Source organism: Engystomops pustulosus, chromosome 10 (genome assembly GCF_040894005.1).
Source record: "Engystomops pustulosus chromosome 10, aEngPut4.maternal, whole genome shotgun sequence".
Taxonomy (NCBI): domain Eukaryota; kingdom Metazoa; phylum Chordata; class Amphibia; order Anura; family Leptodactylidae; genus Engystomops; species Engystomops pustulosus.
In genome coordinates, this window is record NC_092420.1 from 17,838,737 (window position 1) to 17,865,568 (window position 26,832).

The window sequence follows — 26,832 nt, forward strand, 5'->3', positions numbered from 1 at the left end:
CGTTTTCGCAATGCAACCCCACCTAAAATTCAAGTTCCACACAATATCTAATAAGTTATCACAGCCCCGCCCCTTTGACAATGAATTGATTTCTAGGTATAAGTCACATGACGTCACAATTGTCTCTCGCTCTGCAGTGTGGAGGACAGATCAATGGAGGGGACATAGCCGTTTTTGCATCTAGAGCCGGGCACGGCGTTTGTTGGCACCCGCAGTGTTTCGTGTGTACGATATGTAACGAACTGCTGGTCGACCTCATATACTTCTATCAAGATGGGAAGATCTACTGCGGCAGACATCACGCTGAGTGCCTGAAGCCTCGCTGCGCGGCGTGTGATGAGGTGAGTGCAGATCGTGTCTGTCCTTATCTACACTGCTTCACTTTGTATGTATTAGCTTAGATTAGCTCCAATTGTAGCTGTTCTCTTGAGCAATTAAAGGCAAAACCCTCAGTAGGGGGCTACCTACTCCACCCACCCACTTGGGGGGGTCACCAGTTTTTTTCAGAAATTTCCTTCTGTTGTGTTGGAAAAAGAAAGAAAATCAGAGACAATTACTGAAATATTCAGGCACCGTGACTGTGATAATCTTCTTATATTTGTTAGCCATGGCCTCCTTCTGTCTAAAATCAATTGGTAAAATTATGCTAATGAGTCTGAAGGGCTACTTGGGCAGTTACCAAAATAGACTTACAGGCTGGAGCACTTCCCTCTGTGCAGGCAGAGGTAGGGGAAAGTGCTCAGGGAGCTAGGAAGGTGAGACAGTCTAACAGCCTGTGAAGCTGCAGGACGGAGGGGCTCTGGTAACTCCCCTCAGGGCCCTCCTGGCTCATTAGCATAATTAAATAATCAGATTTTAGAAGATTTTAACACAGTTGCGATGACTGGATCTATGAGTAACCATTCCTGGTTTATCATGATGACTGCAAATATCGAGGGGCGGAGCTTGTCTTTCTCGGTTTGATGTTCTTAATCATGGCCCACCCAACAAACCCTAGACTAGGCCTCATTTATTAAAGAACTAAACTGGCCATACACATTAGATTTATGTTGGCCGAACAAGTCACATTTTAAGTGTTCTGTCAACAATTTGTGTGGAGCCTCCTGACCCGCAAGATAGATGTGAGGAGAGATAAAGATGATTTTCTTTCTGTTCTACCAGAGAAGAAGCTGATGATCCATTTGTGTAGGAGAGTCGGCAGAGATGGTGTTTACCCGACATCTCGTTTAGACGGCCTTTTGTTTTCAAATCAACCAATCACAGCTCAGTTTTCATTTTGCAACGGCATATAAAAGCTGAGCTCAGATTGGCTATGGGCACCAACTGACTCCTTTAAAAATTCTTAAAGCACATTCTGTCACTTCCCTCTTGGGTTCCGTGTAATGGTTACAATTACAGATCCCGTACGAGTTTTTTACGTTCATTACAATGTCATTCAATAACAGAATCATAAAAAAGGGGAAAATTTATTTTAACAAGAAACTTGATGGAAGAGGTTTACTTTAGGACCTATTTATGTGGTGAAAACTTTCCGAATTCTGTCTAATTTATAGTCTCGCAGACAAGTGTGTTTTTGGCACATTTCACTCATACAGTAACTCATCATGTCGAAAAATATAAAAAAAATCTTTCCTCTTTTTTCCCAAATCCCTTCGTTATTGAAAGACTTTACTATTCCCCGTAGCGAGTAACACACTACGTGAGTATTGATCGTCGGCGTGTTATTGAAGGGTCGTATTGTGTTCAATGCCCACGGGTCACAGGCTATACAGATGTTCTGGGAAATTCTTCACTTGATATATGTCCTGGTGAGATGGTGAGGACTAGCGGCCGTCTTTATCTCACCTCCTCATGTCACAGCTCAGCAATATTCGTCCACAATCCATCCCTTGATAGGATAAAGCAGGATTAAGCTGAGCCTCGGGGACATGTGCTGATGACTTTTTTGGTGTATTGTGGTTTGCGGCTTCTCCCCTAAGTGAAACACGTCAGTGGAATGAACAATAAAGTGATGTTTTCATGAGAGCTGTAAATTATAGCAGACACAAAAACAACATTTAGGACAGTATCAAGAGATAAGTAATCCGTAGTAATGAAAAAATGACAAAAAAGTTGCACAACTGTGATTAGCTTTAACGTAAAATTATAAATCCTGGATTCCTATCACTAGGGGGAGCTGTGGAGATGACTGCATACTGGTTATACATTAAAATCTATGATATACAGTAACAGTATGCAGTTAGCTCTCTAGCTCCCTCTAGAGGCAGGTACAAAGATCCAAAATTCATCTTTTTCATTTTAAGTTTGCGTAGGGAATTTGAGACTCTCTATAGATGCCTATGTTTTTTCTACTTTGTTGATACTGATTGTTGGTCCTCTGTTAGATTATTTTTGCAGACGAATGTACAGAAGCGGAGGGAAGACACTGGCATATGAAACACTTTTGTTGCTTTGAATGTGAAACAGTGCTCGGGGGACAGAGATACATCATGAAGGAAGGACGTCCGTACTGCTGTAACTGCTTCGAGTCCTTATATGCAGAGTATTGTGACACCTGTGCACAGCATATAGGTAAGACTCACCATGAAAGGGGTATTCTGCTTTGGACAATTCATACTTGTTAGAGGGGTCTCTTAATTATAAGGTCTCCTTTTGTTGGGAGCCCCGGTGATCGAGTGTATTCTCTGTGGAAAGCTAACAGGAAGTGTTCTGCATCTCTGCAGTGCCTCCGCAGGAAAAATAGAGTATTACACAATGCTTATTCACATTGGTGGTCCAAGAATTCCAAGAATTGGTGGTCTCTCGGTTCCGGCATTGTTCTGGAACATCCAGTCCTCACCATTTGCCCCCGGTTGAAAGTGCCATGGGGTCACGGTCCTCACTTTGTTCAATTCTAAGTCTTTTTGGACCACAGGACTGCACTTTTTCTGAAGTAACTTAGCGTGGTCCAGTGAGGCTGTAGATTGGTGTTCTGTGACCCAGCGACACTACTGGCCCAGTGCAAGCAGGGAACCGGAGCAAGGCACTTTTTTTTTGGGCAAGGGTGGGTGGTTTGCCACCCCTGCCCCTACTCCTGGAATTCCCCTTTAATTATTGCCTAGATGTTCCACCTAAAGGTGGGTCAGAAGAGACATTTGGATACCCCATGTGTTCCACTTGCAAAGTAATTGCCCCAAAATCATCAGTTTGCACCTTATCGGTTCATGGTAGCCTTCAGGTGTACCCTCTTCTGGTATTATAGGTCTTGTTGTTCGGCAGAATTTCGGGTGTTAGGCGATGTCTGTATATAATCAGCCCGTATCACCCCACTAAGTCATCAGCCCCTTCCTCAAATCATTCCTACAGGAGAATACTTATAGTTCCATCATCAACAATTCTACATTCATTACCCGCAAAATTGTAGCCCCTCTAAATATAGACATGAGAGGCGAAGACTAGAAGACACTCAGTCTTACAATTGCCAGAAAATAGGCACCGAAATTACTCAAAATGATCGAAAAACACTACATTTACAATTCCGTAGTCCTGGAGTGGAATGACGACTGTCATCGGCGAGACCCTGATTAGTCGTTCTGGTATAATGATCCCTCACAAGTATCTGCCATCCCCAGCGAGGGGCCCAGGGAGTGATGTAGGTATTATATTATGGGGGGCAGAGTATATGGGGCACCACTAAATCTAAAAATTGTGTTATCATATGGAATTTATGGTGCCTTTATTCAGCTCTACATTTCCAGCTTTACATGAGGTTTACCCCGGGGGTAGCAGCCATAGCAGCTGCTCTGGGGCCTGCAGTGTGAGGGGGCCCCAGCATAGGGGATTGTTATCCCAATACATAGGTTGTGAGTATGTGAACATAAGGGGTCCCCTACTAATCATGAATACAGAGTAAAATGTAAATGTAAGAGTAAAAAGAAGTAGTAAAAACATATGTAGAAATACATAGTATAAGTGTAAAAATATCATAAAATATCTGGCTTTTTGGATTACATTGAAAAAAAAAAACATTAACTTTTTATAGATGCTCAATATGTGTTGGTTGTTAAAGGGAACCTGTCATCAGATTTTACCCCATTGAAATACTACCCCCTCAGGCAGAGTATACCTTTCTAGAATTCCCTCTTTTATGTGAAATCTTATCCATTTATCTATAAAAAAAAGTCATATGACAATGAGCAGAGAAGAGTCAAATTTTTGGCTGAGATGAGTCATGTTTAGAGGCTGCTGTGAGGACATTGCTTCAGATGCCTTATTTTTGGTACTATAGTTTTAAAATCCTAATATTGGTGTCTTATTAAAGATAAGAATCTCCTCTTTTGCCTGGGAATGAGTCAAGATTAGAGGCTGCAGGTGGATGCTCACTTCAGATACCCCTGTATTTTGTTCTGTAGCACCTAGTAGCATGATTTTGGTGTGATATTAAAGATAAGATTTTCATTTTGTAGAACCAAAACGTAGGGAATAGGATTTTTACCTACATCTCACATTTCCAGTTATATCTTTCAGTGCCTGAATCTCCGATTCTGTAGATTATATTCTATGTGAGGAGGGTTAGTAGTTTAGTGGCGTAAAATCTAGTGACATTTCCCCTTTAAATGCTAAATTCTGCCTATTCCATCTACTTCTTTGCTGCTACGTCAAGTCTTTACTGTAGTTGTGGTATTCTATTCGTGTACCAGCATGCTCAGGATGAACACTTCCGCACCTTCTAGGTAGGAAATTGCTGCAGCGCTTGGAGCTGGGAGAATAACTTGTCCCTCAGAGTCTTGCAGTCATTTTCTTTCCAATATGACTCACCCCGAACGCCTGTGAACGTGGGAGGTCTGTGGAAGTCATAAAAACCGGAGATATTTCCATTTGACTTTAAAAAAAAATTGTACACAATCTTATCTTTGTTAAGGCGAAGGTGTCGTACGGTAATATATATAACCGTATATACGAGATACAATCAGATATAAGTGTATAATATGTCCCAGCGGATGATCCGTCCCAGAAAACGTGACGGATTAAGTCCCTGGTTATCAGTAGGGGTTGTCATAGGGCCCCGGTGTCACAGGATGGGGGTAGGGCTGGCGATAATGGCGCTATACGGCGCTTACGATCTCTCATCATTAGTACTGACAGCGTTTCGCAGTTACCTTGTCGCCCGGGGGGGGGGGGGGGATTATTTTGTTGTACTGAATACATTATCTCCCCGCAGATCGCGGCTGCTATAAATATAACGTGATGTAGCTAGTTGCTACAGTAACTATGCATCGAGATATAGGAAATCTCACATATGGCGACGCGCAGGTCCCCAATCTTTGGCCTCATTTGTTCTGTATTACATTTCTAATCATATTTTCCCTTTCGGCTCCATTTTAAAATAGTGTCGGTAGTGCGTCACGCGGAAAGGACGGATTGAACGCGTTTGGTATAATAGTGCAGCCCCGGAGACGTTATGTTATTACAGTACGAGACCCTCATTTCCTACAGCCGCAGACACTTCTACATCTATTGCTCCACGGAAATGGATGTCATATACCCCGGGGTGGGGGGAGACGCTCAGATTATTAACTTGGGTTGAAGCAAATGCATTAAAGGGAATCTACAAACGCAATAGGTATTGTCCCTGGAGAGATGTGTAACCTGACCCTTGTGTGTTTGTTCAGTAGCAGAAGAAGTATGATTGATGGATTTATATTCCAGGAATGGGTATCTTTTCCAAAAGTTATGTGTGTCCTCACACTGCTGTGCTCTGTGCAAACAGGGTAAGTTATTGTCCTTGGAGAGATGGGTAATCAGACCTTAGTGTGTTTGTTCAGTAGCAGCAGAAGTGTGATATATGGATTTATATTCCAGGAATGGGTATCTTTTCCAAAATCTATGTGTGTCCTCACACTGCTTTGCTCTGTGCAAACAGGGTAAGTTATTGTCCTTGGAGAGATGGGTAATCAGACCTTTGTGTGTTTGTTCAGTAGCAGAAGAAGTATGATTGATGGATTTATATTCCAGGAATGGTTATCTTTTCCAAAAGCTATGGAGGTGTGTCCTCACACTGCTGTGCTCTGTGCAAACAGGGTAAGGTATTGTCCTTGGAGAGATGGGTAATCAGACCTTAGTGTGTTTGTTCAGTGGCAGCAGAAGTGTGATATATGGATTTATATTCCAGGAATGGGTATCTTTTCCAAAAGCCATGGAGGTGTGACCTCACACTGCTGTGCTCTGTGCAAACAGGGTTAGGTGTTATCCCTGGAGAGATGGGTAATTACACTGTTGTGTGTTTAGATAGTAGCAGCAGGACTGTAATATCTGGATTTATATTCTAGGATTGTAGCTTTTCCAAGAGCAGTGGTTGTGTCCTCACACTGCTGTGTTCTGCTCTCTGCAGACAGTGTTAGGTATTGTCTATGGAGAGATGTGTTATTATAACTTTGTGTTGTTTAGTCAGTAGCTACAGGAAAAATTGTGAAAATTTGATTTATACTCCAGGATTGTAGAGCAGCAGGACTTTGATAGATGGATTTATATTCCAGGAATGGTTATCTTTTCCAAAAGCTATAGAGGTGTGTCCTCACACTGCTGTGCTCTGTGCAAACAGTGTTAGGTGTTGTCCCTGGAGAGATGGGTAATTATACTTTTGTTTAGTTAGTAGCAGCAGGACTTTAATATCTGTATTTATTTTCTAGGATTGTAGCTTTTTAAAGAGCAATGGAGGTGTGTCCTCACACTGCTGTGCTCTGTGCTCTTTGCAGACAGTGTTAGGTGTTGTCCCTGGAGAGATGTGTAATCATACCTTTGTATGTTTAGTTACAGAAAAATTGTGAAAATTTGATTTATACTCCAGGATTGTATCTTCTCCAAGTGCTATGGAAATGTGTCCTCACACTGCTGTGCTCTTTACAAGCAGTGTTAGATATTGTACCTGGAGAGCTGTGTATTCATGCCTTTGTGTGTTTGTAGGACTGTGAAATACTTATGTGCTTACTCATTCCCCATGAGAAGTGCTGTGAAAAGCAGTTAAATGTTGAGAGCTAAGAGTACAGAAGTGTGAGGACATGCATCAGTGTACCAAATCCAGCTACAATCCTGGAATATCTTTAATATTTTCACAGTACTGGCTGCAGTTTTGTATGGTCATACCTGCTGACATATTTTCTAAAAAGAGGTTGTATGAATTTAGAACAACATGGCTGATTTTAGAAGATACAGCGCCTCTCTAGTCCAAAGGCTGTGTCAGGTATTGCAGCTCAGTTCTGTACATGTACATGAGGTTGAGCTTCAATATCAGGCCCAGGCTCAAAGGGAGATAAGTTGCTGAAAGAGTTATTTTCTTTTCCCCATTGAAAAAATAAAATACATGCAACTTCTGCCAAGCCATGTGTAGGGAGAGCGGACGATGAATAGATCATAAGAGTCATGTAGGGGATTGTATGAAGTCATTTACAATATTCTGGCTTCAAAAATTCACAAATTTGGTCTTTGTAATTTTACGGGCCCATTTGAACAGAAACGTAGAACCCCCCTTTAAGGAATTCAGGTTGGCACCTATTATTTGCAGGTCTGTCCCTAAGAAGGTTTATATTGATTGCCTGAAGTTCACTGTAGGACCCCCTACTATATTATGTACAGCTCCGGATTCCTGTGCGCTGAGACCTACAATTGTGCACGTCCCCCGGTCCACACGCTGGATTGATTAGTCCTCACCTAAAGTGGCAATGCATCCTGTTTATACACAGCAATAAGTGTCCCTTTGTTGCGGTGCCTTTCTCCAGAGCTGAAGGTCTTTTGCCTTTCGGAATTGGAACCACATTGATGGCAAGAAATAGCTCTCCGCCGACATAAACCCTGTAATCTCACGGAGCCGCAGAATAGTTCTCCCTGTCAAGTACAGATTTACCAGTCAATGTTCGGCTTCCTAGGGCATCAAATGTTCTTATCGTACTTCTTCCTCCTCCATCCCCTGACGCTTAAAATAAGCTCAGGAGAAGATCACATGCAGCTCCTAACCCGGGGATCAGATAAACTGCCTGGCGTATCAATTTAGGGATTAAAGTTATGGTATAGAATTAAGAGCGGCCCATTATGATACTCAACCACGTCCCCACACACAAGAAATGGGAGGATACTCACCTCCTTTTCTGGTATTTTTAGCGGTTCATAGTCTTTCCTGCTGGTGTAATTATCATCACTTTCTATCAACAGCAGTTTGGGCAATCGGTAAGTACATATATCCTACTACTTCCCGTTTACGTCTGTTAGTGTGACGGAAGGGATTACTCAGATGGGTCCCCATAATAATTGTCTCCTACTGGTTACATCAACCTAAATCTAAATCTAGGATTGCCCACCTGAGGACAAGGCAGTTACCCGTAGACAGGGTTGGACAGGCCCACCAGAGCATCAGAGGATTCTACGGTGGGCCCAGGAAGTAACAAAATCATTGTCCCCAGAATTTATGTAATAGACAATCCAGTTTGAAGGCAACTTAGAGGTCTATCTCCTGTTGGTCAACGGGACCCTGAACTAATTCATCACATGGACCATAGTAGATCACTTCCTTTGTTGTCCCACAAGTCCACTCATTAGCTGAAGTGGATGCCATGATCTCGGTGGAGTGCCAAAAGCCGGAAATACCAGAGCAACGATGGAACGAGATCTTTTTTATTTCCAATGTGGCCCCCAAGGGGATTCTCGGAAAGCCCCTTTTAGAGAAAAATTGCAATTCAACATGTCCGTGTTTCTCAGAGAAGATTTTCCAGAGGGGCCATCTACTCCTCCTTCTCAGGCATGCCTACATAGAAGATTAGCTGTAAACTGTCTATGGCGTCCACCTTAATCTTGTCCATACACGTACATGGACATCAGAGTCATCACAATTTTGAAAATGGATCATCTACAATGGTTCCAATTCATTCTCCTAAAATTCTCTTCTAAAATGGGATCTATGACCAGTCGCTTTCCACATTGTGCATTCACATTTTAGTTTCTTTTTGCCACTTTTTATACGTGTTAGTACGGCTGATACGTTGAGCTTTGATGGACAGACCATCATGCCTTATACCTTCACTGTAGACAACCCCAACTGGTCTTCGACACACAGTACAGTAGATGACTCAGCTCTAGCTGCAGATTGGTACAATTTTGATACTAAAATTGAGCCCTTTGATCAAAAACATAGTGGGCCACTTGTCATTTTTTCATCCAAAAAAACCTAGATTGGTTCAATATGGAGAGCCAAGTACTTCAAACACCAGTCATCTATACAATGTGTAGGAGTGATTGCGTACACGCACGCTTAGCTACGTCAGGTTTTGTATACTTGTTTGGGTCCTAGCAGGCAGTGTAGGCAGATCAGTCGGATAAATACACAGGATAAATGGGGAGCGTTTGGCCCACCCAGCTTGCCGTCTCTCTCCTCCATACAAGTTCTATAAATGTACTTTGATCTTGAGTCTCTCCTGCTAAACAGTAATTGCTCACATTTCTGAGTGTCACCTCCAGTCATTTTCACAGCATGGTCTATTGTTGACTTTTCCTTTGAAAAACACTTTCCCATCTGTGTTTTTTGGAAGTATCTTTTACATCCTGCCCTTGCTTTTCTTTATTAGTGAGAAAACAGTGTCGGACATTTTATCTCTGGGGCATATGGCTGCCAGTTGTAAGAGTTTGGGGGGGGGGGGGGGGTAGCAAAATTTTTCAATATTTCAAAACTTTGTATAACTTTGTCAATTTCCAATTAGATTCAATTGACTCCTTGAGACCGGCTGCCCTTCCAGGATTAACTATTTTTTCCCGACGCACCTGGAGTATAGATTGTGCCCAGAATTGGTCAATTGTTCTATTGTAGAAATAAGTAAAACAGAAGACGTGATCATTATCTCACTTTGAGAGGTCATTTTACGTGGAGGCTCGGATGTACTCCCCCCTATCCCCAGTTTCCTGTCTGCATTGCCTCCTATTTCGCATTAGGGTCATTTTACAAAAACTGTCACTCCTGCTTAACTTTTTGTGACATAATGGCATAGAAGGGTCTTTACCATGTGCTGTAGCCATGAAAATGAATGTTTTGTATAAGCATTAGACCAGTTCTTGCTCATTTTCTCCCCCCAAATTTTGGTTTTGATTTTAAAATGAGCTCATGTATTTGGCAATAGAGATATTATAGAGGAGGCTTTTCAGCTTGGGAGAACAGAGGGCTTCTTCAGCAGAATCAAGTCATCCTTCTATCGAAATGGCAGCCACATAACTCCCTTCCATTGCCATAGCTGGTTACTGGTAGCATTGGGAGAAGGTCTAAGGTGATCAGCTGATTGTCATGACATCACCTTCCTAAAAAGGGGTTCTCTTCTGCTAGTTAAGGCATAAGGATGGAAATTTGAGGCGTTCTAGAGGCATTCTTTGGTAGGTATATTGGATGGGAGACATCCAGTTGGGTGATTTTAGGACATCTATTATATACTCGGATACATTGGCTAGTTAGGTCTAGTTTTAGGTTAGGTTAAGTTAGGTGTTGTATTGTAGATGTTTTTCTGAATTCCTGCCATGACATATTATGTGTAAACCATGAGATCTCCAAGCCATTAATCCTTATTTTTCATTTACAGGTATTGACCAAGGACAGATGACCTACGATGGCCAACATTGGCATGCAACAGAGAACTGTTTTTGTTGTGCCCACTGTAAAAAATCACTCTTAGGACGCCCTTTTTTACCCAAGCAAGGGCAGATATTCTGCTCAAGAGCTTGCAGTGTTGGTGAAGACCCTAATGGATCAGACTCCTCAGATTCTGCTTTCCAGAATGCCAGAGCAAAGGAGTCCCGTCGTAGTGCAAAAATTGGTAAAAATAAAGCCAAGCTTGAAGACAGCAACATGAATCCGTTACATGTAGCCTCTAATAGACTTTCCACCGATGTCGATCCTCTTTCTCTGCAGATGGATTTGCTAAGTGTATCAAGTCAAAACCCAAGTTTGAACCGGGAACAGCTATGGCGAAGCAGAGATGAACTCTACCACTATAACAACAAGATGGAGAGAAGCCAGTCTCAGAGTCCTCTGCAACTTCTCAGCCAGTGTAACATAAGGACATCTTACAGTCCTGGACAAGGGGCAGGGGCCCAGTCAGACATGTGGGCTAAGCATTTCAGTAACCAAAAAAGAAGCTTATCGATGATGAGTCACAGCGAGAGCTTCTCTCAGGAAGGTAGAGAGGACTACTACCAAGGTAGACTAAGGCAGCAGGAGAGCTTCAGTGATGCGTCCAGTCACAGTTTTAATGAGCAAAGGTCAAGTCTAAGAGTTCCGGAAGGCAAAAACATGAATTCACAGCAGTGTCGAACAAGACATCCAATCAATGCACTTAAATTCACTGAAGGGTTAACCCCGACAGAACAAACTCCAAGAGGTTCTATGGAGTCGCTTGCCCTGTCCAATGCAACAGGTGAGAAAAGCAAGATTGAAAAGACTACACTGACTAACCCGCGACGTATTTCTACTCGAGAAGGTGATTATACGCAAATGTTTCTGAAGTTATAGGTAACAAATGCATGATTGTATTTTGGATGCAAGTAGAAGTTGAGGTTATTGTCAAGGAGGCATTCTGCATAGGACAATTTCCAAATTCTTCTAATTATAGGATAATCATAGAGATCCCCTCTGCAGGGAGGAGTCGGAGGAAGTTTTCCCAGCGGCACCATTATGGCCGAAGTTAGGCATTACATTATCCCTAGCATACTCAGTGTGCTGTCTATGTAATACATGGGAGTGCTGGGGCTTCCAGAACTAGAGCTGTCTTCTGTGTTTAACCTCCACTCTGTCGGGAGATGTCGGACTGGTCCACCAGAGTACCAGAGACTTTATGAGAGTACTGGACTCCAAAGGTCCATCAGGAGACAAGCCAGTTGATGAAGTTGAAGTAGTAGTTGATGAAATGTGGGATCACATAATAATTTTCTCTGGTGGACTGTGAAGCCCCAGTCTGACATTGCTGAGAATTCAATAACAGGGGTCACTTTACATTTTGGCACTCACAATAACACATTATTAGATTTTCAACCCTAAAGGGTTTCCCAAAAGTCAGGGTGAAAATGAGCTTTTACATGGGCCAACTTGGGGTAAGCAAACATGCATTAGGGACTTCTGCACCAACGTAGCCCAAGAGAAACCACTAAATACATTAGAATTCCGGGGCTTCTTTATGGTGCAAGTTATTTTACAAAAATTGCATGGTGGGGAATTTACTCCATGATTCTAATGGAATATGTGATGGATGTGAACAGACATTCCTATAAAAGCTTAATTGGTTGGCATCACTTCAATAAATTTTATGTTGGCATCACAGTGCCTTGTTTACACCAGGGGATGTGCTTCCAATATCAAGAATTTTTGTTGCCACATAAAAAATGTGATTGCCCATTTATTGGATGATGACCTTCTCGTGTTCCATACATCGAGAACAACCATTCTAAGAAGCCATAGTTTCTATTCCAACAGATTTGGCCGATGTACAAAAACTTCACCCCAGTTAGTCATTGCACAGAAAATTGGGAGAGTATGCAGGGAGGTCATTTTGGTGACAAAATTTGATAGAAGAGCAAACAGATACTGTACTGCAAGCTTGCAACTCAGCAATGAGGGAACCTGACCATGACTTTGCTTCCTGTGTGAAAATATCTACTTTGGGCGTATTTGTGCTTCAACTTGTTTGAACTATTGTCCTAGTGTGACTTGGCCGTGTATAACTTCATAGGGGATAGCAGCATGGGGGGGGGGAGCGGGGGTACTGTCTGAGTCAAGCCCCGTACATCTGTTACAGACAAGAGGTGTAAGGTCACTTCTCTTCGAGATGTGCCAAGTAAATCTGCGATCTCCCAAGTATTTACTTTACCTCCTTTCATTTTTGGAATTGAGTCATCAGCAAAGAAGTTAACATCACAAAGAAAAATAATTAGTCTTCACATGTGTATAAGACAAAGAAATCTAAGATGGCTTAATAAAGCAATTAGTAATGTGAACCTGCAAGAGAAAATAAGATGTAGGTCAGAAGACTGGATCATTTTTACTTGGAGCATAAATGTTATTCAGAAAATATGGATTTAATTTAGTTATGGAATTTTCCCATCTAAGACATCCACAGGGTAAGCCGCAAATGTCTAATTGATAGGGACCAGGAACAGATTTCTATTAAAAGGGGCTTCGGCCCCTAAGTCCCGCCTCTGAGGAGCACCATTCCCGCCTCTGAGGAGCTCAACTCTTCATATTGGTGTTATTGCAACAGGTGGAACCTATAACAGTCAGATATTTATGGAATATCCTGTGGATATACTCCAAAAAGGTCTAAGGTGGCAATATCGCCCTTTAAATAGATCCACTTATAAATGGCGGAGGAGTCATTTATGGGCCCGATGCAATTATATGAGCTTGCTGATGTTGCAGCTGTTTAGAAAACCATTTTTAGGCTGTTTTCCAATTACTCTTAATGTTCAATCGTGATAGGTCTCGTTTTTGGGAAAGGGTGTAAAGCCATCTTAAAATAGGTGTCCCTGGAGGTTGGCTTAGATGCCCCAATTTTAACTGTTGTTGGATATTGACATAAATAATAAATTCCCACCAGTGAAGGTGGTCATCAAAAAATGAGACCAAAACCTTTGTCCCTGGAACTAGGAAGTACCAAAATGTACATTTGACTTCTCCTGAATGGAGACTGTTCATCTTCTATTGGACAGAGGAATATCTTCAAACCCAACTTTGGGGGTTTGTTAAAATGGTAAACGTTAGGACGACGTAGGGTTTAAAGGACTATCTACCACACTGTCCATAGGAAAGGTCTTGATTTAGGTGGGAATATTTCAGCACATATACCGTATATTCTCGAGTATAAGCCGACCCGAGTATAAGCCGAAACCCCTAATTTTACCACCAAAACTGGGCAAACCTATTGACTCGAGTATAAGCCGAGAGTGGGAAATGGATTGGTCACAGACCCCCCCAGTATATAGCCAACCAGCCCCCTATAGTATACAGCCAGCCCAGCTTGCCCCCAGCAGTATACAGCCAGCCCAGCCTGCCCCCAGTAGTATACAGCTTGCCCCCAGTAGTATACAGCTTGCCCCCAGTAGTATACAGCTTGCCCCCAGTAGTATACAGCCTGGCCCCAGTAGTATACAGCCTGGCCCCAGTAGTATACAGCCTGCCCCAGTAGTATCCAGCCAACCCAGCCTGCCCCCAGTAGTATACAGCTTGCCCCCAGTAGTATACAGCTTGCCCCCAGTAGAATACAGCTTGCCCCCAGTAGAATACAGCGTGCCCCCAGTAGAATACAGCCTGCCCCATGTAGTATACAGCTTGCCCCCAGTAGTATACAGCCTGCCCCAGTAGTATCCAGCCAGCCCAGTAGTATGCAGCTTGCCCCCAGTAGAATACAGCTTGCCCCCAGTAGAATACAGCTTTCCCCCAGTAGTATACAGCCTGCCCCCAGTAGAATACAGCCTGCCCCCAGTAGAATACAGCCTGCTCCATGTAGTATACAGCCTGCACCATGTAGTATACAGCCCAGCATTAAATAAAATAAACTTATACACTCACCCTCCGGTGGCCCCGATGTGCAGTGCTGCTCCCCCCATGTCCGCGCGGCTTGTCTTCTGTCTTCTGCGCTGTCTTCTTTCTTCTGCTGGGTGCCGCCATTGATCTTCCCCGGTAGGCGCATAGCATGACGCGCCCCTGCTGACGTCACACTAGGCGCCGACCCGGGGAAAGACATGGCGGTGCCCAGCAGAAGAAAGAAGACGGCGCGGAAGCCTGAAGACGAGCCGCGCGGACATCGGGGGAGCAGCACTGCACATCGGGGGCCACCGGAGGGTGAGTATATAAGTTTATTATTTTTTAAGTATTTTTTACTTTATATTGACTCGTGTATAAGCCGAGGGGACGTTTTTCAGCACATTTTTTGTGCTGAAAAACTCGGCTTATACACGAGTATATATGGTACCACCCATTACAGAACTTTCCGGTACGAGGGTGTGTGACCATGTTACTGTAAGTTATAGATGAAGATGGCCGTGTTCCATGACATTTTCAAAGGATTTCATCGTCTGCAACTTGGATAGGCTCAAGGCTTGAGATCCTGAATAACTTACTCTCTGGCTTCTCACATGGATTACGGCTTCAAAGTGGTTTTATGTATTTTTCATTACCTCAGTGATTTGTTAGCGTGGATATGTTCTAGTGAGGCGTTGGTTACTCATCATGTCTGAAGTGAGCCAGATCCTATTATTTCTAAACTGTATTTTGGACTGCAGCTGCTCTGCTCATTATTATCTGTAATGAGGGATTTTCTAGCACAAGGAATATTCATGAAACCGGGTTATTGTGATTTTCAGGCTCACAAAAAAAATTTTTTTTTTCGTTGATTTATTCTGTTTAAAATTAGCCGTGACATCCGAGGGGTTATAGTCTGGGCTTAGCAAATTCTTTGGTTCGGGGATATATAAGATTTTAAGGTTATCTGTCAAATAATGGAAGACCACTTATGTCTGCTTAAGTCCCTATCTATGAGAATGTGTTCTTGTGCTGTATATATATATCCCCTCACATCTTTTATTCTACTTGATCATAACATTTTAATCACTGCAAGGCTGCAAATTCTGAATTGTAGTTAAATAATTAAAAAAAAAAATCTTCTGTAAAGTTGTTGGAAACTTTTTTGGTGTCCTTGACTCCTTAGAGTCTCGTGATTTTCTTGACCTCATTGGAAAAGTCATTGGAAAAGTTGAATTTATGTCATTGGTTAATAGTCTGGGATGTAGTTATCCCTTAATAGACTTACAAAAATTATAGCATTGGCAGCAACATTTGACGGATGACCCTACATGCATGGATGGAGGCATCAACTGGTGGGTTGGATCGTCCTATGGTCCAATCTGGTCTTAGAAAGCCATGGGGATAATTAGAACATACATGAATGAAAGGTAGGTACAGTAGATCAGTCAACAAATAGTCTGGTAGGTAGGTACAGTAGATCAGTCAACAGATATGAGATTGATACAGATTTTGCTACATAGATATAAGATAGATAGAGAAGATAGACAGGTAGGTAGGTACAGTAGATTAGACGACAGATATGAGATAGAGATGTATTTTAGTTCATAGATATGAAATAGACTGATAGGTAGGTGCAGTAGATCCGTCAACAGATAACAAATGGATAATAGACTGGTAGGTAAGTATTTACAGTAGACCAATCAGTACATATGAGATAGGTAGACACAAGGTAGATTGATAGACTTATAGGTAGGTAGGTACAGTAGATCTGTCGATAGATATGAGATAGATACAGATGTATTTCCATACATAGATGATCTAGAAAGATATAAATAGAAATGGATGGCTATAGGTAGGTAGGTAGGTAGGTACAGTAGATCAGTCAATAAATATAACAAAGATATATGTATTTTAATAAATAGAAGGAATATGTGAGATTGATATAGATTGATAGTTATGAGATAGATGGATAGATACAAGGGCGTAACTACAGGGATAGCAGCCATAGCAGCTGATATGGGGCCCACAGTGTCAGGGGGCCCTGCCGTCTGGGGTATTGGATGTGAATATGCTGTATGTGTGTATTTGTGATGTGTATATGCTCTAAATGTGTATGCATATGTTATGTGTATATGCTGTATGTCTGTGTATATGATGCGTGGTTGTATATGGTACTGTATGTAAGTATATATGGTGTGTATATACTGTATGTATATTTTAAGGGATAAGTGGGGCCGCATTGAGAAGTTCACTATGGCTTTGCCTCTCTTAGTTATGTCACTGGATACACTGGATAGATAGATAATTTGTATATTTTGCCTTCTTTTTTTTCCTTTGGTTTTGCTTTTTGATTCTTTTTCTAATTTTCTGTGAAGTGGCAGATTGCAGGTTTTTTGGCTTTTCTCCGGAGCATTAGTCTTGCTGAGCTGTATTTTCCAGTTAGGATTGTATAATGCCGGCTCTTCACCTAATAAATAGTGACTCCAGCGAGTGCCCAGCGCCCCCCGCTCCTACCAGGAGGGGGAATAGATGGCTCTCATTGTTCTGGCTGAAATGTCTCTTAACTACTTCAGTGGTTGAAGACTGGAAGTAAAAACCCTTGGAAACTCAAGAACATTTTTTAGCCAGTTACGCGAGGCTTCAGGTCCGGTGCTCGTACATTTCTTCACTACATTTATTTTTTATAGCAGACAAAGCTTTTTTATGATGTAGATCTCCAATTCACTGCATAAACATCCCTGCTGTGGAGTCACTCGGTGAGGTCATTGAAAACGCAAGAAGAGTGCTGCGCATGCGTCATCCCGGGCCAAACTGCACATGCATGATGCCTACATTATGCGGGCTGGAGCTGCTACTAGTTTAGTAGTCATAAACCATAAACCAATAGTCATAAACAGACATCTTTTTCAATATAACTTGTTGGCTACCTGATGCTATCACTAGGGGGAGCTGAATAGCTTTCTGCATACTGCTTTATTACTGACTTTAATTTGTTGCCTGTATACAGTGTGCTCCGGAGCGCCCTCTAAAGTCAATTCCAAGAAGCCAAAATATTATCACTTATGTAGGAGATATAGGGGCACATTTACTTCGCGATCCGCGATCCCACGGCACGTTGTCTGACGAGGATTCGGGTCTGCCGGGATTCACTAAGGTCCGTGCGCCCAATATCCAGCAGGTCTCGCTGCTGCGCCGAGGTCCGCTTCTTCTTCTTCTTCCTGGTGCATGTAAGTGATGATCTTGCGACACAATTCTTTTTTTAAATTCCGCGGTTTATCCAAACCGCTCCCCCCCCCCATTTCTGTCGCGGCGCCGATGTGGCACAATCCGACCGCGTGCTCCAAAACCCGGGGCAATTCAACGCAAATCGGAAATATTCGGGAAAACCGAACGGAATCGCGGCCGCAGGGCCCTTAGTAAATGTGCCCCATAGAGTCTGTATCAGAGGCAGACATATACTTAAGGATACATTAACAAAGATGGGTCAAAGGCAAACACAAATTATGACATTTGATGGCATCAAATGCACCTGCCGGCGCCCATAGAGGGATTATTGCTCGATAGAAAGATAAAGCTATGATGCCTAATGCTATGGAGGCTTCCACGGAAAAATATACGTTCCTGTCTGGCATCACATCGGCATCACAGATGGGGGACAACCAATCACAATAATGGTGCCCCCAGGAATGGAGAGTGTGTATGGTCTTTCACTTCTATGGTACAGCATGTACGCCACCCCTTTATTTAATGGGGACCCCATTACCATTATTGGGGGATTCCCAGCAACCAGAGACTTTTTAGATCTAAGACCCTTTCCTACTTTGCTCCCTAATAGGTCAGTAATACACAAGTAAGTTTCTTCTGACAAACTCACTGCGCATGCGCAGGCTTTACCGGACTAAACTGGACTCAGCTTAATAATTCAGATCAGCACTTGGTTTGGTTCAGTAAATCCCATAGACACAAGCAACAGTTTTACCAGAACAATCTCGCTCATGTAGAGGGGCCCCATAGCAGGCTTCTGAATGGGGCCCCCTTCCCACTTAAAATAATATACATATTTGTATACTCGCACATTAAAACACTTATGCACTCACATATAGAGCATATACACACACATACAGTGCCATGAACAAACAGCATATATAAAAACATACAGTATATACACACACACCATACACCGTATACACATACAGTATATACACACCCCCAATACAGCATATATACATCACATATATGTTACATATTATGCTGTACAATGTGCAGGACTATATATATATATATATATATATATATATATAATGGTGCACATCCTCCACTCTTTAGTGTATCAGCTCGGTTGATGGGGCCCCCTTACACTGTGGGCCCCATAGCAGCTGCTATGGCTGCTACCACTGTAGGTTCTCCCCTGCTCATGTACAAGTCTCATGCCCCTCCGCACCCCACTAGAAAAAAGTACAACTTTTCAGAACAGTTTTGGAGCATACGGCCCCATATTTATCCAAGCAGCACATAAATAAACTAAAGAGGGGGGAAAAAAATCCCCAAGTCAGAATTTTCCAGTTTCATTATGTAACAGAAAAGGATGTTTCTCATTAAAATCCCAGCGTAGAACATGCGGCTTTGTGCAACAGCAAAATCCTAATAAACTTTAATTTGCTTTTTAAGGGCCTGGTTTTATACTCTGATTACATTTCGTGAACCCTTTTCATCCCGTCCTCCGCTCGCCTCCTGTACCGGCTTCGGCCGCGTCTGCATTTTGTAACAATTTGGGAAAAGCCTGTGAAATTGTTTTTAGTAGGTCCCAGAAGCCGAAAGCTTGGAAACGGCGTTCGTATGACTACATAATATTTGGGCCAATAAGATTCTCCCAGCGTCGTCTGCGTTCACTCAAAATCACAGCCAGATGACACGAGGAATATTATTTCACATGTGAATCGTTGTGATTTCATTAGAGATGCGCCATTATCTCTGGCTGATTACTGTAATATTTTACTCTCGACGCGGTTAAACAGAGTCCCCGGATAATAACAAACACGACAAATCCTGATTTGGAAGCAGACACCAGCACTAAATTACCTAAAACAGTTATGTTAGTAATTAAGGTACAGTAATTGTTCAGTTAATGACAATTTTGGCTGGCGGGGTACTTGCCTGATTTACATAATTGACAGGTTCTTCATGAACTACGAGCTCAACGTTGGCAAGTACATTGTGTCTTTCACATCGTACTTACTAGGAACAGCGTTACCCGAGCCTTTCAGAGCTGTGGCAAGTAGATCTCATAGGGATGTAAACTTTGTAAAATTGTGGAATTTCAGCTCTGCCTCCAAATTTAGGGCAAACAGTGTTCTATGGATGGACTCCAGGCTATGAGCTGTCATAAAAGAATTTTGGTGGTAGACACCCACAGCTGGTCCATTATGGTCCATGATGTCATACCTTTTCCATTTTAGAAATTTCTATATGTTTCTTGAAGGGTTAATCTACGCCATGCCATCTACTTAATAATAGAGTAGTCCCTGGACCATCAGCTGACACTCAAAAGTTGTCCGACTTCTGAGATCGCAAGACATCAGATGTAAATTGTGGGAAAACTCAGCAGCGACTGGAGTTGAATTTCTCTTTGGCACTCCCACAGGCGAAACGGAGTATTACACCGTGCCCAATAAATCTATGATTGGTAGATGTAATGCATGGACAAGTTGAGTCCTCCAGAGGAGGAGACGCTTTTTGTAGCTGCTCTCATTAGTCACTCATAACAGTAACACAAATTATTAAAGTATGGATCTTCTCTTTGCCTCATTGATGAGTTGCCTTGGCACCTATAACCAGAAACTGAGTTCTATCTAAAAAAAACTTGATGGACTGGATCTTAATAATCTGCTTAATAGGACTGAATACCATCTTAATGATCTTTTTCCATATTTTAGGTAACTTTAGCTGTGCAATTTTAGCTCACGGTTATTCCTCCCGCCCCTCCACATGTCTCAATACGACAAGCCCTCTTCCATGTTCTCTCAATTGTAATATAGACATGATTGAGGGCAGGGGGTCCCCCTACTCAAGTTCCCCTCTACTAGTCAGGCTGGTTCTCTAGGGAAGTATTTGGCCAAGTAATTTGATTCTAATTGACTTCAATAGTGGAGAAGTGCTCTGCAGAGCAAGAAGTCTAAGACTCGTTCGGTAGAGATTTCTAGCTTTACAAGGTCCTAAGAGACTAAAAATATTGCCGACACCTCTCGTTGACGTTCAGCTGAGAAGAGTGTGGGCCGATGTGATTGACACGTACGCTATACGCTGAAATGATACGCCCTGGGGAGATGAGACCGCTCACTGCCGAGAGGATGTAGCCTGCTCAGATGGTTAGACTGCACATTCCTTAGTTAATGACTGTCGGGAAGCAGTCCCCGGGTCCAGGATGGTTTGGTGTTTATTTGCCATTATAAAGTACTTGAAATTACACTGCAGTTCATTGCTCCGTAATGAAGGGGTTTTTATTGTGCTCAGTTAGAAAACATCTGTATAGTGTCTGTTATAACCTTCCCCTTCCCTTCCTGCCACATCTGTGCTCTCTCGAATTGTAGACTTTGTCTCATTTCTAGTCTGGGTATGTCACCAAGTTAGTAGACCTGCTTCTGTCCGGGTCCCATTGACTTTAATAGAAATGCACAGCCAGTTTGACCACCACTCCATTCAATTACATTTTTTGGAGATGGGTGCTCTATGGATATGTCATAAATATGGAAAATTCCTCTAAATGAAAAGACAGAAGTAGGGAGAAATTATTTGATTGGGGTGGTCAGATGTGTAGGGGCCACATTCAGCTTCCTTAGTTTGGAGAGTAATGGAAATTTAAGACCTTTCTGATAACCAAAACAGTCAGTTATAACAGTTTGGCCATGAACAAAAATATGCAAAATAATAAAACTAAATATAAAATAAAAAATATCGTTGATATGAATTTGTACTAATGAAGGTCATCTGCTTATTTTTTTTAAGGTGCATCCATGGACGGGGGCCCCAAGCGTCAGGAGCATCTCTCTCGGTTTTCAATGCCAGATTTGAGCAAAGACTCTGGAATGAACGTTTCAGAAAAACTGAGTAACATGGGAACGCTTAACTCCTCTTCTCAGTTTCGAAGTGTAGAGTCTGTGCGGAGTCTTCTCTCCGCACAACAGTATCAAGATATGACCCACAATCTTGGTGATCTTGCCAAACCTGGAAAATACAGGGACTTGGCATCTCATGGTAGGATGCACCAGTCATTTCAGTTTGATGACGGTATGAATGATATGACCGGGCAGGGTAATGTGAAGATGACACCCATGAGCGAAAGAACAAGGAGGAGAACCCAGTCACGAGATAACGATCAACATTATCGACATCATCGGCAAAGGAGATCGAGGAGATCTCGTTCTGACAACGCCCTTCACCTTGCTACAGATCAGTGTAGTAAAATGAAAGATAAACCACTCTTAAGAGCCAGGGAGGACTATGAGCGATTGATGCAACAACGAGGAGTAGGACGCGATCAGATGGATCAAGTTGTCAGAAGAGAAATGTACAACCGGTATCAAAGGACTGCCTCTGATCTTGCTTTACAAAACCATCTCTGCGAACGGTGGGGCCCACAAATGAATGAATACGATTGGTGCTCCACTTGTTCATCTTCTTCAGAGTCCGATAACGAAGGATATTTCCTAGGAGAACCGATCCCGCAGCCTACTCGCCTGAGATACGTCACGAGTGAAGACCTTATCCATCAATACGGTCAATGCTCTGGAGGCATACCCAAGTCTTCCACTTTGGGTGGACGAGGACAACTACATAGCAGGAAACGGAGGAAGAGCAAAAATTGTATAATTTCTTAGTCTTGACCTGTGAAGTCACACTTTTACCATGTAAATTAAATCTCCTGTGGGCCGGTCCACAATTTGAACTCTTGTTTTATAGCAAAACAAAATGAAGACCTTGTCCAACCCGTTTCCCCCCCTCACCCTTTTCCCAGGGTTTAAGCCACCTAAGACTGATTTACGAGATAGGTTTGGTAAATAGTCATGATTGTTGATATAGTGAATATTGGGTTTTATTGCACATTTCACTTTATTTCCTCAATAGTTCAGTCCGCCAAAAAAAAATAAAAAAAAATACTGCCTTGCTTTTGTTCCACCTGGAGAGTATACTCTACGATTGAATGTATGCCGTACCCAGACTTACAGTATGCTGCTTGACCCCCATCCTCGTACTACATACAACGTGCTTTCCCCCCTCCCCCACCCCTATTTTTGGGCACTAGTATTATTTTCAAGTATTTTAAGGCTCAGATAAGGCTAAAGTTTAAGTTATTTAAGCACTCATTGTAAATGGAATGTAAATGAAAGTTCTGATAAACTATTTTTGTATTTTGTAATATCAAATGAGTCTATATGTTTTAGAAATTATGGATATAATGGACCTGCATGCCGAGCTCATAAGAAAAAAAAAAAAAGTCTGGTTGGTTTAACTTTCCAAACTGTGTAATTTATACTTTAGGGACGTGTGGATGTAATTTTTTGGAATTTCAGTGGTCAAGCAATAGGACAAACGAAGACTTTTTCCACCCAGAACGAAAAAAAATTTGTTACAAAAAGTTGCTTTTGGCAGGTATGAGTTTAGCACCTTACAGAAATGAAATGTTCTTTTCCTTTAAAACAAAAAAATTATAAATATATATAAATATATATATACGTATCTATAGATATATGCATACATTTATGCAACAAGTTGACTTCAGGCGAAAAATAACGTAGTCGTTACAGAATTATTTACCAAAGTTTGAGCACATTCTTTTTTCCGATGTGGGAATCTAGTCCAAAAATTATTAGTTATACACAGGCCGGCGAGTAGCATAGATTTTTATTATTATTATAGATCAGTGTCCAAAAAGTTTAGTATGTATAACAGTGATTCTATAGGTGACTTACCACCAATGTAAGACAACCTTCAAAAAGTTTTACAAAAATGAACGTTCTACTTCCTAGGATCCAATATTATGAAACGTTTTGACGTTTTACCCACCCGCAAAAGTTAAAATTACTTTATAATGGCCAAAAAATCCAGCATATGATTTGAGGACAGGGACAGGAATCAGGTAATCGGGCACTTGACAATCTAATCTTCTGCGCAATAAACTTCTACATTGACTTTTTGGTATTTCTGGGAGCCACAAGCCTTATGATTAGAGAGAAAAGTTAGGCACAGACCCTTTAGTAAATCCTTCCCTAGTATAAGATAAAATGTATGAATGGGAAAGGCGCCCAAATCTGAGAATTTGGAGGTGAATAGTTTTTGGGTACTGGGGGAGTTTAAAACGTTACTCAACAAAAATTCTACAACCGAAGGTTTAGCAGGTTTTCTTTTGTCTACAGCAAATGAAGCAAAAAAAAAAAGCTTATGTTGCAAGAGGGGTTTTTACAAAATCTCAATTTCCAAAAACATTTGTCAAATTCAAGTGTGAGAGGCACTGATTTCCCTGTATTGTAGCCTCCTGTCCGCTTTGAGTCGCCATCTTGACAGATTTTTCCACCTCTGTGCTGTCTATTATCAATCCCATGATGCCTTAGCAGAGGATCACATGGACAGCTAGCGGCTGTACTATGTGTACCTGCTGGGAGGACAGTGTGATTATGCCAATATCTATATCCTACTAGAGACCGTAAGAATACAGTCAGGGAGGCAGCACTTGTAATTGTGTGACAGGAGTTTGAAGGACCATAACTGTGATAGGGTTTCAGCTCTCCCTACGAAGAGTATTTGTGGTACAGTCCATGGAGTTTCTTCATCCAGTTTGAGATTCCCAACCTCCTTAAAAAGTGTGTCATTCTCGGGGACTCACCATGAGGCCACATGATCCAAGTGGAGAGAAGAATCCTAAGAATTCTGATATAGAAAGAAACATCTCAATAATAATTATGGCTCAATTAAATATAAATTAGAGTATAGGGTCTCAATAATGAGAAGAATGACTGGAGTGCTGCTCCTTACATCTCATTTCTGTTCCCCGACAAGTCACTATTGCCACAGAATCTCATGATATATCTTGTTATTGATCTGCCTGCATCTAAATATCATATTTTACTATAGTTTGGGCCAGTGGTGTAACTAAGAGAGGCAGGGGCCCATAGCGGACTTTTGAATGGAGCCCCACTTACCCCTTAAAAAATATACATACAGTATATACACACCACATATACACACATACATTCATATACACATACCTACGTACACACATGCATACGCACACACATACTTACACTACCATATACACCCATGCATCATATACACAGACATACACATCACATACACATTTAGAGCACATACACATTAAAAATACAAACATATAGCACATTCACTCCCAATACACCAGATCCTGGGGCCCACTGACACTGTGGGCCCCTTAGCAGCTGCTATGGCTGCTACCCCTATAGTTATGCCTCTGGTTTGGGCCCTATTGGATGACTCCCAGTGGCCAGATACCTACAAATCTGCTGCTGGTGCCTAACTTCTTACACTTCGGTGAAAGTTTTATTTTCATTTGGCTACGAAATATTTTCTAGTTGAGTTAGACAAAGTTTAGAAGCGTAAAAATTTGTCAAAAATTCTTTAATATCCATACCAGACTGTGGGGCAGATTTACTTACCCGGTCCATTCGCGATCCAGCGGCACGTTCTCTGCGCTGGATTCGGGTGTGGCCGGGATTCATCAAGGTAGTTCCCCCGCCATCCACCAGGTGGCGCTGCTGCGCTGAAAAGCATTGGAACGCGCAGGAGTTCACCGGCTCGGGCTGAGTGAAGGTAAGCGCGCCCCGAGCGACACATTTTCCGCTCTTAAATGCGGCGGTTTTTCCGAATACGTTGGGTTTTCGTTCGGCCACGCCCCCCAATTTCCGTCGCGCGCGTGCCGGCGCCGATGCGCCACAATCCGATCGCGTGCGCCAAAATCCCGGGGCAATTCAGGTACAATCGGCGCAAATCGGAAATATTCGGGTAACACGTCTGGAAAACGCGAATCGGGCCCTTAGTAAATGACCCCCTATGTTTTTATTTCATCTTATATCTTGTTCTTCACTCGATCACTCATATTCTTCCTTCGGGTCAAACTAGACAACCAAAATTTCATCAAACCACTAAGTTTTTGACATTTTGGGTAGCCGTACACCAGAATGTAATTTTTGTGAGTGTGTAAACAAAGCCATATCGTTGTGTAGATATTTAAAAAAAAAAAAAAAAAAGCAACCCCCGTGGCTACTTTGAGCTTCTAAAGCAACTGTGAACAGGACTTGAATTGACCTCCCCAGTAGAACATCAAAGTTTCATGGTGGCCCTAGACTCTGAGAGTCCAGAAACAACTGCTGGCCACGCTGACATGCCCCATCCTTCATAAAACTCATTCCTAAGGCTTGAATTTCTCCCGAGCTGCCGCTACATACTTACTAGATACTTGGGGCGACTCGTAAACATGAGTTGTACCTATAATTACCATGACCTTGCTGGAACCAAAACCCGACCTAGGATTCCATGACATGATGTACAGTAGTTTTACATTGTTGAATTTCAAGTAGATGTTAAAAAAAAAAAACTTAAATTGCAAATGGTGCCGTCCTGTTTTATCCGCATCAGATTGTGAATTGTTCTATGCTCTGTGACTTGAGATATTTAACCTAGCTTTCATTTTTTTACTGTAAGAGTGAAAGGAAATGGATCATTGCTGCTTTTTCTCCATGGGGGGGAGGGGGGGAGGTCTTCCCCTGTCTCCAGAGGACGGGGCCGGAATACAGAACAAGTATCAGGAGTAGTTTGTGCGTAGTTGTACTGGACACACGCGTTTCGCTTTTTATGCTTTGGACTGCATATGTTGTGCTATCTGCAGGGTGTTCAACATCATTTGCTGTTCAGATTTAAATATTAAAACATAATCATTGTCCTTGAGAAAAACCAGACCTGGTGTGTGCTGTGGTTTATTTACTATTTTTATTCTGTTTTTAACCTTTGTGGACCGTTAAAATTTTTCTTTTTAGGCATTAATGACCCAGAGGTTACAATGCTGCTCATGATATGTACCTTTAAGGCTTCTACATTGCATTTTTGCAAAACTGAAACAAACTATTTCTAATACCCAGAGCCTCCACTGCAAGCTTACCTGAAGATATACAAGATTATTCTACAAAAACCCACCCATGTATGAGTCATTCCCAGGGCTGCACCTTTCAGAGTCAGTTGCTGTGGAAAACGTTGGTGCTTCATTTAGAGCTCAGTTTGTGTTCAGCTGTGGC

At 42.1% G+C, this 26,832-nt stretch overlaps 1 protein-coding gene across 3 annotated transcripts in view; it reads left to right on the top strand.

Annotated features, from left to right (window-relative positions):
* The window catches only part of PRICKLE2 (prickle planar cell polarity protein 2), a 199,842-nt gene extending 173,345 nt beyond the window's left edge, over positions 1–26,497 (top strand). For 2 of the 3 annotated variants that reach the window (XM_072128392.1, XM_072128394.1), the window contains 4 exons: positions 138–341; positions 2,385–2,571; positions 10,587–11,483; positions 21,521–26,497. In XM_072128392.1, the coding sequence (XP_071984493.1) occupies positions 138–341; positions 2,385–2,571; positions 10,587–11,483; positions 21,521–22,392 (2,160 nt within the window). In that variant the 3' untranslated portion in view covers positions 22,393–26,497. The remainder of the gene's footprint in view (positions 1–137; positions 342–2,384; positions 2,572–10,586; positions 11,484–21,520) is intronic. The other variant, XM_072128393.1, reaches the window with a different exon arrangement.
* The last annotated feature ends 335 nt before the right edge of the window (positions 26,498–26,832 follow it).